Raw genomic sequence first — 15,662 nt, forward strand, 5'->3', positions numbered from 1 at the left:
AACCAATGCAGGAGACACAAGAGACTTGGGTTTGATCCCTGGGTCAGGAAGATCCCCTGGAGAAGGAAATGGCAACCCATTCCAGTATTCTTGCCTGACGAATCCCATGGATGGAGGAGCCTGGCAGGCTGTAGTCCTTAGGATTGCAAAAGTTGGATATTACTAAGCACACACATGCTCGTGTGCATATGTGTGCACGCACACACACACACACACACACCAGGAGGTGAGGAAGCAAGGAGTGATTCTCTCCCCAAAGTTTCAGAGGGTGCATGACCCTGCTAATACCTTGAAAGAGGACTTCTAGCTTCCAGAACTATGAGACAATAAATTTCTGCTGTCTTACCCACCCGGTTTGTGGTACCCGTGCAGCAGCCTTAGGAAACCAGTACAATGGCTTTCCTGGCCTGGGGTTCTGAAACAATGGGGTTGGGGTGGGCATGGTTCTGTGCCCATGTTGGGGACTGCCACACCATGACCCAAGGTGACTGATGGGGACCAACTCATTAGAGGGCTGGGCTAGAGCTTCAGCCACAATGTTACCAAGCGCACAATGTTACCCTGGGGTCAGGAAGAGACGGTCCCACCCATCAAGGTCAACGGAACCTGCAGAAAATCTACAGAAAGCTTCAGAAGGCTGAGCAGTATTTCCTCTTTATTCTCACACGATGATAAAAGGCCTTTATCAAGAATGACATATTATTGCCCAACGGTCAGGATGCAGGTGGCAGTGAAAAGGATTCTTAGGAAATTTCCCATGTCTGTCGGGTGTGTGAAGCACTATCGTGTGAGGACGGGAAGCTTCTGATCCCCCGGTAATATTCGCCTCTCCTTAGGAAGCTCTCCACTCCTACCCTTCCATGTCCTTTCCTCCAGATAGTGGCTCTAGATAAATCTTCCCGCTGCACCAAACACTTGGCCTCTGAGTACAGCCACACGTCATCAGGGGCCTGGGGTCCTCCATCAAGGCTCGGCTGAGGGTAGGACACCGCGCACCTGGAAGAGAAACCAGCCCCATGCATTGCAGGCAGGTGGTCCAGCGAAGCAGAGGGGCTATTGCAAACATCCTGTCCTGCTTTAAAAACAGCAGGCCAGGAAAGAAAGTCCCTTCTTACCTGGAATAGAGAAATCTGGATATTTTGGCAGCAGCCCTTCACGCAACAAAACTTTTGGAGGAGGAGTAGGAGGAGGTGGTGTGGACTTAACTCCATATATTCTAAAGTAAGAACAAAAGTCATAGTTATTCCTTTTACTGATAAAAATAAGTATAATCTATGCAGATCCCATACGAGCACGGTATATTCATTTCTGATCCTGACAATTTACCCTCAAGGATCATCATCTCCATCTTACAGAACAGAAAACTGAGGCCACAAGAGCCCCACTCCCAGCAGTGTCCTACCATCCTTTCTTCAGCAACCTTGAGCCTCAGGTCGCTGCCAGGACAGGGTGGGGCCCTCTTGGTTTTTACTCCCAGCCTCTCCCTGCAAACCAGCAAAGACCAGAAGCAGGGTTCCTGGAGCTTGTTGGGTGCGAGTAGGGAGCTGGGGGGCAGGATGTGGCTGCCTACTTGGAAGGTCCTGCAATTACAAACATGGCTGCCTTGCAAAAACAAATCAGACACACAAAAAAGTCAGCCCTAGCTTTGGGCTGGGGGCATCTGGAAACCCTGATCGGCTCTTCCCCTGGTTCTGGCTCTCTGCAGTTACCACCCTAGCCAGACTTACTCTTCATATGGTTTCAGGTGTGCTTGTTTGGCCCGCTCCATGAGGTCCAGGAAGTCCCTGTAGCAGTTTCTGGCCATGACGGTGTACCGCGTGGAGCAGCCTAATTCAGTGACCCTGGCTCTCGGCAGGTAGCCTGCCCAACCGGGGATAGGGGGCTCATGGAGAGGTTTCTTTATGTTCTTGCATTCTGTGAAAAAGATGCCATGCTTCCTTGAGGGCTTTGAGAAGCCATCCAGTGGGCGGCACTCCCAAGCCAACCAGCACCCCAACAATCAGCCCTGGGGATAGCCCTAGGCCCCGAGATGTGATGAGGACAGCTGCGACTGGTTGGTTTATTCTGTGTGTCTGCATTTGGTGGGGATTCACATAGGCTTTCTCTCTCATCTCATTGTCTTATAAACTCTAAGAACTCGGTGCTATTATCACCAACGCTTTCGTGGAGCAGGACATTGAAACCTCAGAGAGGTGAAGAGAATCTTGGCCGAGTCACAGAGCAAGGGAGTGACAGGGCCAGGATTTAGACCCGCGTTTCTCTGATTCCCATTATTGCTCTTAAACGGATCCCACTCTTTTCTCAGACTAACAACAACAATACAAAAGCTTCGGGCATTTGATGCTCCTTGATGATTTAACTAAGGGAATCAAGAGAAGCATGTAGGTCAGGAAAAGGCACATCACACCTAGCTCTGGCTGCCTGGTGGGCTGACCTTGGGCAATTTCACATTTGTGAGATGAAAGGTAACCGCCTGCCTCTGTCTCCTCCAGTTGCTGTAAGAATTGAATTAGACCAGAGAGTCCCAGAACCTCAGAGTTGGAAGGCACCCTAGGGAGTGTCTAGTCCATCCTTCCCTGCCTTAGATGAAGGAATTGTAGCCCAGAGAGGGGAAGTCACCTGCCCTACGTCACACAGCAAAGAGTCACAAAGCTGGGCTAAAGCCCAGACTCTTAGGCTGGTGCTTTTTATAATGGCTGGGAAATTTCTAAAGTGTGACAAACATGTGAGTTACCATGTGTTGAAAAGTCCCCAGTTACAGTAATAATAATAAAGGTAATCAGTCCATTACTTTTCCTATTGGATGTTAGACCTTAAAAACCAACTAGGATAAATCACTGCTTTGATGATTAACATTATACAGTCATATCATCAGTTGTTTTTTTCACTATTATTATGGTTGTTATTCAGTGCAAAACCCCTTCCTGCCCAGCTAGCACCTGGAGGAGCTGGGTTCAAACCCCAAGTCTGACCTCAGACCAGGGACACTATGCTCAGGTGGGAATAATAGCATCGACTTCATACGGCTGTCATGGGTGGTTAATGAAATAATTAAAAAGCCATAACTACTGAGACCACAGGGGCTTCCCAGGTGGCGCTAGTGGTAGAGAACCCGCCTGCCAATACAGGAGACATAAGAGATGTGGATTCAATCCCTGGATCAGGAAGATCCCCTGGAGGAGGGTGTGGTGATGCGCTCCAGTATTTTTTCCTGGAGAATCCCATGGACAGAGGAGCCTGGTGGGCAACAGTCCCTAGGGTCAGAGTCGGACACGACTGAAGCGACTTAGCACATATGCACACTGAGACCACAGCTGCTCTCTGAACCTCCGTGATGACCACCCAGGAAGCTGAGTACCAGAACCCTCTTCTCCAGCTGTCTCCCTCTCCCCCTGGATATGTTTCTTTCTCCTTTTAAGCAACTGAGCCTCTCCACTTTGCATAGACGCCTGGGGATCTGGAACGGTACTCTTGGTGGCCGCTCAGTGAGCCAGTCAGGCCCTGCAATGGGGCCCAGGGTGAAGAGGGGGCCAGTGTCCAGAAGCCAGTACCCAGACTCAAGGGATGGTACTGCCGGTAATACTGGTGCAGTGTCCGCAGGACCGTCCCTTCCGAGCGGACAGGTTTCAGTTTTGGGGCGGTGGCCACAGAGCAGTGGAATTCCTCCAGCTGGTCTTTATACCGCTGTGTGTTCTCCTGGAAGATTTTCAGACAGTTGGCCATGTTGTCCTCGCTGGAGGTGCCCTGGCAGCTCAGGTAGGGCACGAAGCCTGCAAGAGTCGAGGAGGGAATCACAACCTTCAGCAAGAGAGTCATATCCTGCCCAAACCCCCAGAATCTCTGCCCAGCCCTGGCCATTTCTTCCTTGGCCGACAACGCTGCATTTCCTCAAAGGCCATGAATACAAGCTGTGCTATTGTTTCCACTGCGGCTGGGTCCTCCCAAGGCCACAAAAAATGACCTTGGAGCGGGGAGGGAAAGCCCGTTTCCACAAAGGCGATGACAGTAATGTTCTTTGATAGCAAAGCCCCCGATGTCAGCCCGAATGGCAAACGGGGAAAGCATTTAATGGGCCAAAATGATAGTCTGAGGAGTAATTGAAATTATTCATCTTTTTAAAGAGAAAGCTTATTTTCCTTGACACTTTCCAAATGCAATTTGGGATCTTTCTTGTCGGACCATCAGAAAATTGCGGGCTTATTAAAAGCTGAGACCTATTACACAAAAAGGTAAATTCATTATCTGTGAGACCCACCCTGAGCACAATTTTTCAGCATTTCCCACAAAATAACATATAATCATTACAATTAGTATGGGTAAAACACAACTATTTATTTAAACTGGATGCTGAATCCTAAGTACTCTAATGTTGTCATAATAAGGCCATTTTTAAAAAGAACAAAGAATGAAAAAAAACTGGTTAAGGCTTAGCTTTAAATTGCAAATAAATAAATAAATATATAAGTCTCATTATTGAAGCTCAACATTTTTGCTCTTATCCCCAGGTAAGAAAAGCTGGCCTCAGAGTTGAAGGCAGTAACCCTCACCCTCTGCACTGGCAAGAAATCTCCTCTGGAGGACTCGAATTATTAGACTGTTCTTGACAGTGCTGGAAGCCTTCCATCCACTAGCCAGGCTCCCAGTTGGACTTGGGAGATTAAAAGACATGTTGGACAATTAAAAGATACACTAACAACATGGAGGAGACCCTAGACACCCAGGGACCTCATCACAGTGGTTCTTCTTCATCAGGGTCTACTTTGATATGCATAGATTTTACCTGATTGTGTATATGTATGCACACACATACACACACACACACACACACAGAAATACAAACAACCTTTATTATTTTTTTTTTTACAAACAACCTTTATTGAGTCTTGCGAAAGGCCAAGATATTTCAAATGTATGTCAGCTCCTTCAGTGATAGATTTTATTTTCTTGGGCTTTAAAATCGCTGTGGATGGTGACTGCAGTCATCAAATTGACACTTGCTTTGTGAAAGAGGAGAGTGGAAAAGTTGGCTTAAAGCTCAACATTCAGAAAACTAAGATTATGGCATCCGGTCCCATCACTTCATGGCAAATAGATGGGTAAACAGTGGAAACAGTGGCTGGCTTTATTTTAGGGGCTCTAAAATCACTGCAGATGGTGATTGCAGCCATGAAATTAAAAGACACTTACTCTTTGGAAAGAAAGTTATGACCAACCTAGATAGCATATTAAAAAGCAGAGACATTACTTTGTCAGCAAAGGTCCATCTAGTCAAGGCTATGGTTTTTCCAGTAGTCATGTATGGATGTGAGTGTTGGACTATAAAGAAAGCTGAGCACAGAAGATTTAATGCTTTTGAACTGTGGTGTTGGAGAAGACTCTTGAGAGTCCCTTGGACTGTGAGGAGATCCAACCAGTCCATCCTAAAGGAGATCAGTCCTGGGTGTTCATTGGAAGGACTCATGGAAACTCCAATATTTTGGCCACCTGATGCAAAGAGCTGACTCATTTGAAAAGACCCTGATGTTGGGAAAGATTGAAGGCAGGAGGAGAAGGGGATGACAGAGGATGAGATGGTTAGATGGCATCATCGACTCAATGGACATGAGTTTGGGTAAACTCCGGGAGTTGGTGATGGACAGGGAGGCTTGGCGTGCTGTGGTTCATGGGGTCTCAAAGAATTGGACACAACTGAGCGACTGAACTGAACTGAACTTTTTATAAGGAAAGCTATGACAAACATAGACAGCATATTAAAAAGCAGAGACATCACTTTGCTCACAAAGGTCCGTATAGTCAAAGCTATGGTTTTCCCAGTAGTCACATATGGATGTGAGAGCTGGATCGTAAAGAAGACTGAGTGCCGAAGAATTGATGCTTTTGAGCTAAGGTGCTGGAGAAAACTATTGAGAGTCCCTTGGACTGCAAGGAGATCAAACCAGTCAATCTTAAAGGAAATCAACCCTGAATTTTGAAGGACTGATGCTGAAACTCCAATAATTTGACCACCTGATTCGAAGAGCCAACTCTTTAGAAAAGATCCTGATGCTGGGAAAGAATGAAGGCAAAAGGAGAAGGGGGTGACAGAGGATGAGATAGTTGGACGGCATCTCCCACTCAATGGACATGAATTTGAGCCAGCTCCGGGAGATGGTGAAGGACAGGGAAGCCTAGCGTGCTGCAGTCCATGGGGTCGCAAAGAGTTGGACACCACTTAGTGGCTGAACAACAACAAAGCTCCTTTAATCTTCACAACAGTCTTATGAGGAATCTATCCCTACCCCATATAGTGGGCTGAATCAATAGATCTACCCAAGTCCTAACCCCTGAAACCTGTGAAGGTGAACCTATCAGGAAATAGAGTCTTTGCGGGTGTAATTAAGGTTTCCAAAATGAGATCATCTTAGATTGAGGATGGACTCCCAAATCCAATGGCTAGCTTCCTTATAAAAGAAAGGAGAGGGAGGTCTGAGAAAGAAAGACACAGAGACACTGAGCCGATGGCCACAAGAAAAGTCAGGAGAAGATGGGGGCAGAGACTGGAGTGATGCTGCCATAAGACAAGGAACACCAGGGCCCATCAAAGAATGTGGTCCTGCCCATACCTCATTTCAGACTCCTGGCCTCCAGAACTGTGAAAGAATAAATATCTGCTGTTTTATATAACAGCCTTAGGAAACTAAAACAACCATTTTATAGAAATTTCTCCTTACCATACAGAGGTAAGTAACCTACTTACAATCACATAGATAATGGCCAGGAAGAGATTGGAATCCGAGTTTATTAAAATCCAAAGCTCATTCTCTTAACCAACCAGTAGGACCAAGGTGAGCATGGGCAACCTTGGAATACTCTCCATGAATCTCCCCTCCTGAGAATACTTGTATGTGAGAGCAGAGGGCTTCTGGGGAGCACTAGGTTTGACACCCACTGTGATGTGATTTAGTAAATTCTCAGTAGCCCAGAAGGCTGAGAAGGAGAAGCCTTCAGATAGAGTGACTAGTTCTGCTGACTTGACAAGGGCTGAGGGGTTTCCTGGGATGCAGGACTTTCAGTGCTAAAACTGTGACCATTCCCAACAAACCAGAGTAATTGGCCACCCTCCCTCTAGGGGACACAGGAAGAAATGGGACCATAAGGACAGCCCTAGTGTTTGAGAATAGCACAACTTGGAAAGAGGAACAGAGCCTCAGTTTACTCATCTGTGTCTGCTGCTGCTGCTTTTAAGTCGCTTCAGTCGTGTCCGACTCTGTGTGACCCCATAGACGGCAGCCCACCAGGCTCCCCCATCCCTGGGATTCTCCAGGCAAGAACACTGGAGTGGGCTGCCATTTCCTTCTCCAATGCATGAAAGTGAAAAGTGAAAATGAAGTCGCTCAGTCGTGTCCGACTGGTCATGACCCCACGGACTGCAGCCTACCAGGCTCCTCTGCCCATGGGATTTTCCAGGCAAGAGTACTGGAGTGGGTTGCCAAATGCATGTAAGAGACATGAGGTAAGTGCTTCCTGGATACCAGACCATGTCCTGGGAGATTTGAAAGTGAAAGTGAAAGTTGCTCAGTCATGTCCGACTCTTTGAGACCCCATGGAACAGTCCATGGAATTCTCCCTAGATTATATTTCTCCACTTAGAACCCAGTGATCTGCCATCTTCAATAATGGAGCACTTTCAACAAGTCTCTTAAACGCTAAAGTGCCTGTACTCGTCCATTAAACCAGTCAGACACGGACAATGGGGCAAGGAAGAGACAGAAATTGTCCCCCTGCCAGGCCCGTCACCACTTACCACTGTAGCCTGGTGTGATCGGCATCTGTCTCATGAAGGTCTTGGAAGACTCCATGATTTTGCTCTCTGTTAATGAAGGGAAGAGGGAATGAAATCATCTCATCAGAAGTCCCTTCCTAGAGAACTCACTGCACATGTGCCAGAGCCTTTGAGAGTAAGACTAACCTTGCCAGGGAATTGGGACAGAGAGAAAGCACTGGCATTAGCCAAGGATGCCACTAAACATTCAATGTGCAGACATAATGAAGAATTAGAGCAAACTGTGGCTGGAGTAAGCTGTGGCTGGAAAGGATCAGAAGTCTCTAAAATTGGCATGGAGTCCAAGCTGCGGTTACGGGGAGCAGTGGGGTGGGGTACCACACAGCATCAGTTTACTTGGATGCTGTCTCCCTTCCTCCTTCCAGGATGGCCTGTGCTTGCCTTCATACAGGCCAGGTCCTGCGTCTGGCATCTACCCTGCCCAGCCAGTTAATCTCAAAAGTGATGCCTTCGTGCAGGACAAATGGCCTCAGGGGTAGAGGAGAGGGTCTCCATCACGGTATACTCAGCAGTGACGGGAATTTTAATAGTTCAGACATTCACTTGCCACCACACAGCTGAAGACAGGACTGCATTCCTGCCATTTCCTTCTCCAGGGATCTTCCCCACCCAGGGATCGAACCCTGGTCTCCAGCACTGCAAGCAGATTCTTTACCATCTGAGCCACTAAGGGAAGCCTTGTTAAATCCTCACTGCTGCCCTAAGGGTTAATTTCTATTTCAGTCCCGGTTTTACAGATGGTAAAATAAGGCACAGAGAGGTTAAGAAACTTGTTTGAAGATTTCTGCGTCCAAGGAGGTCAGACGGTCTAAACTCTGGGCGCAGGATTGGTGGTGGTGGTGGTGGTTTAGTTGCTTACGGACTATGGCCTGCCAGGCCCCTCTGTCCATGGGATTTCCTAGGCAAGAATACTGGAGTGGGTTGCCATTTCCTTCTCCAGGGCATCTTCCCAACCCAGGGATCCAACCCACGTTTCCAGCGTGGTAGACAGAGTCTTCACCGCTGAGCCACCTGAGAAGCCCGGTGGGGACAGGAGTGCGTGCGCGTGGTTGGGGACAGGGCGGCGATCTGCGCGGGTGGGTGGTGGGCTGCTCACCACGCCTGGAGGCCTGCCTGGAGGAGGCAGAAGGGAAGAGGCTAGGGAGGAGCTATGCTGGGGGTGCGGCCGGAAAGCCAATCAGAAAGCGCGGACACCCCGCCTCCCCACCCTTGCCCCATTCCAGGGTCCTCACCTGGGCCGGCCTGGATCACGGCCCCACGGGGCCTCCTGCCCACGCCTGGCCTCCACGGGAGCACCTGGCCTCCCGGCCTTTGTGCGCTCACCCCACCCGCGGGAATTAAGGAGGACAAAGGGGGCGGAGTCGCACCCCCAGCCTGCCCCTCCCCGCTTCCTCAGCTTTCTGCCTCTCGACTGGAAGCCCCCCCCAGGAGTCAGAGGAGACTTCGCTCAGCGTCCGCTCTTGAGGTAAAATCCAGGGATTTTCCCAGCAAGGATTTTGCCTCCGAAGCTGTTCTCTGTTCAGGGTACATGATCTCCCGCAGGTGAGGCCGCTCTGGGTGTGGAAATTGGGCCGGGGAGTGCAGTAAGGAATCCATCTCAAAGCCAGCTTTTCTCATGTGGACACTGGGGAGCCTGGGCTTGGGGGAGAGGATTGGTGGGAACAGGCCTTGGCAGGGGTGAGGGGAGCAGCCTGGGAGGGAAGCGGAGGCTGTGTCCAGGCGGCTTCCCTTGGGCTTCTTATACCCCGGCACCCGCAGCCTGGTGTCCCTTACTAGGAGAATCTCCAGGCGGACCAGGACAGGTAAGCATGAGAAGGGGACCAAACACCCAATGAGATGCTCGGCAGGCAGTACCATACTCCTTCTGACCAGCCTCATTTTATGGGAGCTGAACTTTCACACTGAACTGAAACCAAGCTGCCCACTGTGTGACCCAGACCAGGGATTGCATGGCCTGAACAGACTGCCAGTTCCAGCTGTTCCCTCTACAGATGAGGAAGCTGCATCCAGACAGCCTGATGGCCCTGCTTTCACAATACATGTTTCACTCCACCTCCCAGACCTCCCCACCTCTCCTCAGGGCCATGGAACTTCAGATGAAACCTCAGTGGAGCTACCCATCTAGGAAGAACCCATACTGTGATGCTGGGAAAGACTGAAGGTAGGAGAAGGGGATGACAGAGGATGAGATGGTTGGATGGCATCACCGACTCAATGGACATGAGTTTGAGTAAGCTCCAGGAGATGGTGAAGGACAGGGAAGCCTGGCATGCTGCAGTCCATAGGGTCACAAAGAGTCGGACACAACTTAGTGACTGAACAACAACAGGGTCCTAGGGCTCACCTCTGGCTATCCAGAAGTTTTAGAGCCATCTCTGGATGGAGGTTGACCCAGACTTAGAGTCTGGAATAAACACAAAACCCTAGATTCAGCAGCCAGCTAGGTGTGCCTGCTGGGACACCCGAGGACAAGCCAAGTCATCCATTCTTGGCCTTCTGCTTTTTTTACATGACTTTCCTTTAGGTGCAGTGGAGTTGTCAGTGGTCACTGTGGTTTTTCTGCCTTCTTTATGGTGGGGCTGCTTTCTTTGGCTTCAAGAGAAAGGGGGCTAATGGATGTTGAAGGTTTGGTTCCCAGTAAACAGAGGAGCCAGTCTTATGGTGTGTATGCTTAGTCGCTCAGTTGTATCCAACTCTGAGCGGCCCCATGGACTGTAGCCCACCATCTATGGGATCCCTAACTTGTCAGTCATTCAACATTTATTAATGCCTGCTGTGTACAAAGGAAATCCTTTGACAGTTCTTCTTCTAAGAAACTTGAACCTCAGATAATATGTCAGAAGCAACTGACTAATGGGTCAAGATAATAGACCTCTCTGCCCATGGAATTTTCCAGGCAAGAATACTGGAGTGTGTTGCCATTTCTTCCTCTAGGGGATCTTCCCAGCCCAGAGATCGAATCCATGTCTCCTGTGTCTCCTGCTTTGCAGGCAGATTCTCAACCTACTGAGCCATCGGGGAAGCCTGTCTTATTGGAGTGAAAGTTAATAAAGCTTGTAACACCTAAGAAAGGACGTGAAAATCAATTTCCACTGGAGATGGGGTAAAGGGGAAGGTCAGTAAGTAGCTATAATTCCATTTACAAATTTAATGAAAAAAAAAAAAGTCCAGGCCACATGAGATCCAGAGTTTTGCTTTATTAGACATCTGTGAAGAAGAGTTTGCAGATACAATCAAATTGTGAACTGTTGCAAAGTTCTGTGAAGTTTTAATTTATCCTTTAGTGAACAGACCCCAATGGCTGATATTTTAGAATATAGTTCCGTATTCCAAGCAGATGAGAGATGTGATGTTATGGCCAACAACTTTTATACTGGTCATCCACTTGAGCCGTTTTCCAGCATAAATATGCAGTTTAATCACAGCTATTTCATCTCTACAATGTGTGACTTGATCTTCAACTAATAATGCATTTTGACTCCTGTTTATATTGGTGCATGCGATTCTTTGCCACCCTGGCAATTAACCAGACCTGGACTCTAAAAGCTAAACTTGATCTAAATAACATTCTAGGGGTAGGGCAGGCTCTGTAACATGGACTCATCTTAGCCATCAGTCTCCAAAAGCACTTGTATGTCTCCTTTTTCCTATCGTGTCTGTCTGTAACTTGTCATTCAACATTTATTAATGCCTGCTGTGTACAAAGGAAATCCTTTGACAGGTCTTCTTCTAAGAAACTTGAGCCTCAGATAATATGCCAGGGACAACTGAGTAATGGGTCAAGACAACAGGCCTTTTAGAAACTTTCTAAGATGAGAAAACGTGCCCAAGTGTACCTATCCAGTGCTCTTACTCTAGAATATTTGGAGGGGGGGAGGACGTGGAGAAGGGAGGGATGGATTTGAGGATTCTAAGTGTGATTATTAGGACTGCATCTCTGAGGCCAGAAGAAAACCCAGTAAAATCATCACCCTCTCTCCATTATCTTTTTGCCAACATTGCAAATTTCAACCATTTCCTTGAAGAGAAATAGTGGACAAGGAGACATCCTTAACACAAGGTGGGAAAGGCCTTACATTAGCCACAAAAAGGACTTGACTCTATTACTCACACTTAATCCAGTAGGAAGGCTGAATTTGTGTACTACCTGATTCCTTCCTTTGATTCTGGTGTCCTGAAAACATCACCATTTTGCCCTCAGAGTGACTGCATTGCCCCGAAAGGAGAGGTTGACAACCCCGCAGGACACATTTTTCGGAGGTTTCTCTACATATGGCATGTGGCTTACAGAGCCAGACAGTTCAGCTCTCAAAGACAGGACAGGAGAAGCAATACATTATTATGCTTCTTTAAATATAAACTGTGAACCTTTGGGAAGGATGTGCATGTGTAGAAAGCTCTGATGAAGCTGTCGACCCATCTGGTCTATTTCTTAGAGGACTCTGACCCTAGGCACCTCTGTCTATTGTTGAGTCTACACACACAGTCCATAGCTAAGCATCAGTACAAATTAAGCATGGTCAAGAAATGAAGCCATGGAAAATTAAAGGCAGCAATGTCATCAACAAAATTCAATGAGCATTTTCCCTTTTTTCTTTTTTAACAAGAAAAGCACATTGTAGAAATCAAGATTCTGTACAATTTTCTAATATTATATGTACATAAAATTATATTATAACTCAATTGAAAAGTCTTGTTTGTAGAGTATGGCTGGCAACACCAAAGAATGACCCATAACATTAAGCTTTTGAAGCAGAGCCGGCAGCAAGAGGACCCTAGTGCACACACCTTCGTGCCTGGATGTAAAACCCGGCTCCTAAGGATGTGTCTAGCATTCTCCAGTTCTCTGGTGTGTTCGTGTTTCACATTCTAGTAGGGAATTCTGCAGCAAGCGATGTGAAAAAGGAGACACGTTAAAATGAAATTGGAAATGCTGTTTAAAATCTGCATATGATAATGGGCTGTGATAATGGGTTTGTGAATCCAACTCACATTCAAAGTTAGTGGCTCAACCATCTTCCCCTCTTTTATTATGCATGCCTCCGGTGATTTAAAACCGACCGAACTCCAGCAGGTGGAAAAGACAGCTTTGAACAGATCAGACAGGCTGTGAGTCAGGTTCTGGAGTCTTTTCCTGCAGTTGGCTCCTGAAAGTGGAAGGCTGGCTTTGCAAGTGGGGAAGGATGGGGAGCAGGCACACACACCAGTTGGTTCATCTGCCCCCTTCTTCACCTGCCTTTCTTCCAGTCTCTTTCCTTCCAGCTCCTGCCATCCCCAAGCCAGGTGGAGCTCCAGCCCCACTCCCCAGAGGGCAAGGGGTGGGCTCCTGGCCCTTCACTTGTAGATCCTCTCCCTCAAGGAACCTAACCAGATGCTGCAGTCGGTGCCCCAGCTTTCAAAAAACCTAAAGTTGGGAGTTTTCAGATTCCAATTCAGCCACAGTGCCCTGCGGCATTTACTAAACATTGCAGATTTGGGTTCCCTCTCCAAGACTCATAAAAGGGAGAGGATCCAGGAACCTGTTTTTAAGAAGCCCCCAGGCAGTTCTTACATGGGAGATCCACAGATCTGCTTTGAACAAAAACAAAAACCACCTTCATTCATTCAGTATCGATCTCTGAATGCCTGTAGGTAGAATCTTCAGTTCAAGTTTTGAAGCGGAAGATTTTAATGAAACATTTCGTAGAACAGATTCTCTGCCTGTGTATCACTAATGTAGTCTTCCCCAAATGTGGAATTAAATGGCCAAAAACTCTTAGGGAGATGAGGGCGAGTCGGTAGGAGGGAGTTAGTTGAAAATGTGTGTGCTCGTTGAGGAAAGGGGCTGTTTCAAAGCCTGTTCCCGTGTTCGCGCCCAGGCTTGGTGATGTGAACAAGGCAACTTGCGACTTCATTTTCTCACACAGAATCCTACTGAGGTTAACTTGAATTACTTATGAATTCAGAAGTCAGGATTTGGCCTTTGGGGAGTTCTTTCCCAGCATATAAATAACCTGGGATATGTCAGTAGCTCGATATCCATTTCCCTCGAAGCAAATTTTCACCTGCTGAAAAGCTGAGGCGTCAGCGCTCCCACTCACAAATCCTAGCGGATTAGCTGAAGCTGCAGTTATTCTTCACTGAGCCTATTTGGAAGTTAAATTATGAGAACCTAAAATAGTGCCCAGTGTAGGCAGGCTTCTCCCACCGGCTTAAAAAACTCTCCAAGCTCCCACTGAGTCACCACTTTCAATCACATGATGATGAAAAGGAATTAACTGCAGATGGGTGGTATTTTATATGGACTGCCATCCAAAATACGTAAAAAGAAAAGTCTCAGAGAGATGAAGAGTCTCCTCTTGGCTCAAAGATCTTATTTCAAATCTGGAAAGGTTGTGATAGGGCATCCTAAGTTCTACGGAAGGGAGATCTCTTCAACCCCAGCCTAATCACTGCTGCAGAAATGTACTGATTCCCTTGTCAGGTGAGCGTTTCACCACTTTTTACCTGTGAACACTAGCTGCTCTTCTAGGATGCTCAAATTTCGTATTCCCCAACCTCCATCTTCACTGCCGACAGTTTTTCTGACTCCAGTGTGCCCTCAGAAACATCCCCTATTTATGTCTAGCCCTGGCTGTTCTCATCTTCCCCGCTGGAATTCAGATGGGTGATGGCAAGGGTCAAGGGCAGGGAAAGAACAGTCAGGGTTGAGGTCAGCAGATGCGGGTGAGCCAAGTCCACGGCGGGGACCGGCGGCGGGGAGGGCCGGTTAGTAATTTAAGAAGTCGATCCCAACCTTAACACTCTTGGAAGTGGCTATATCAATGGCCGTGGCCTTGATCTCGGTGTCCCCGAACTGCATGAGGGTCTGGATCTCCCTGCGGGCGGGCACGTTGGTACTGCTGGCCCCGGTGAGATCCAGGCGCAGCGTGCCGCACTTCTTCACCCCGGGGTCGGTGATGAAGCTCACGTCGTCCCGCTCGGAGCTGTAAATGTTGATGACGATGACCAGCTGGGAGGGCTTGGCCGGGGTGTAGCTGCGCTTGACCAGCTCGCCCAGGGCCACGGACTGGTCGGCGGAGATGAACTTGTCGAAGACGTCAGTGCACCAGCGGGTGCCGTCCTTCACCAGCAGCTTCTCGGGAGGGTGCTTGCCCTCCACGTAGCGGTTCAGCACGCCCACCCCGTAGGTGAGTGGGGACCGGCGCACCTTGATGACCGCGGGGTCCAGGCCGAAGAGGACGGCGCCCTTGAGGATGGTGAGGCCCACGTCCTGGGGGATGATGACGCGGCACTTGTCGCCGAAGGCAGCCTGCACCGCCTGCTGCAGGAGGGGCGCCTCCGCGAAGCCGCCCACCAGGAAGAGGAACTTGACCGTGGACACCTCCGGCTTCTGAAACAGGTCCCCTGAAAGGGAAGAGGAGGGGACAAGCGACCTGTCACCAAGAGCCAAGGGGGACTGGGTGGCCTGAGGAGGCGGGGAATGGACCAACTGGAGGACACTCTTGGTCTGAACTCAAACAGAATACTTTTGTAGAGCTAGTCCTTTAAGGAAAGGAGGTTTGATGGGCTTCCCTGGTGGTCCAGTGGTTAAGAATCCGCCTCGCAATGCAGCGGACACCAGTTCCATCCCTGGTCCAGGAAGATTCCACCTGTCGCAGGGCAACTAAGCCCGTGGGTCACAGCTAGGAAGTACACTCTGGAGCTTGTGCTCGGCAACAAGGGAAGTCACTGCAATGAGAAGCCTGCGTGCGCGCCGCAGCTGGAGGGCAGCCCACCCGCTGCGACCAGAGAAGGGCCTCAGGCAGCGACAAAGACCCCGCACAGCCAAAAGTAAATATATGTATATATTATTTTTAAA

At 48.5% G+C, this 15,662-nt stretch overlaps 2 protein-coding genes and 1 long non-coding RNA gene across 9 annotated transcripts in view; 1 reads left to right on the plus strand and 2 right to left on the minus strand.

Moving 5' to 3' along the window:
* Positions 1-649: 649 nt before the first annotated feature.
* Positions 650-9,172, minus strand: SPMIP5 (sperm microtubule inner protein 5). 2 transcript variants are annotated; one of them, XM_055559940.1, is made up of 6 exons: positions 9,055-9,172; positions 7,784-7,849; positions 3,552-3,770; positions 1,728-1,914; positions 1,116-1,216; positions 650-996 (listed from the first exon to the last, which is right to left on the minus strand). In XM_055559940.1, the coding sequence occupies exons 2-6, from the start codon at positions 7,836-7,838 to the stop codon at positions 851-853; spliced, it is 708 nt and encodes a 235-aa protein (XP_055415915.1). In that variant the 5' UTR covers positions 7,839-7,849; positions 9,055-9,172; the 3' UTR covers positions 650-850. The 2 variants fall into 2 exon arrangements, with proteins under 2 accessions (XP_055415915.1, XP_055415914.1); XM_055559939.1 differs by lacking the exon at positions 9,055-9,172 and adding an exon at positions 8,794-8,928.
* LOC129636501 (uncharacterized) lies at positions 9,117-10,893 on the plus strand. Of its 6 annotated transcripts, none has more exons than XR_008706956.1 (3): positions 9,117-9,287; positions 9,760-9,983; positions 10,757-10,893. It is a non-coding gene; the product is annotated as an uncharacterized LOC129636501 (long non-coding RNA). The 6 variants fall into 6 exon arrangements; XR_008706954.1 differs by having other exon boundaries at positions 9,126-9,364; XR_008706952.1 differs by having other exon boundaries at positions 9,141-9,287; positions 9,814-9,983.
* A 128-nt stretch (positions 10,894-11,021) lies between these two features.
* The window catches only part of HSPA12A (heat shock protein family A (Hsp70) member 12A), a 77,926-nt gene continuing 73,285 nt past the window's right edge, over positions 11,022-15,662 (minus strand). The window contains exon 12 of the mRNA XM_055559938.1: positions 11,022-15,208. Coding sequence (XP_055415913.1) covers positions 14,571-15,208 — 638 coding nt within the window. The 3' untranslated portion in view covers positions 11,022-14,570. The remainder of the gene's footprint in view (positions 15,209-15,662) is intronic.

Source organism: Bubalus kerabau, chromosome 22, assembly GCF_029407905.1.
Source record: "Bubalus kerabau isolate K-KA32 ecotype Philippines breed swamp buffalo chromosome 22, PCC_UOA_SB_1v2, whole genome shotgun sequence".
Lineage (NCBI taxonomy): Eukaryota > Metazoa > Chordata > Mammalia > Artiodactyla > Bovidae > Bubalus > Bubalus kerabau.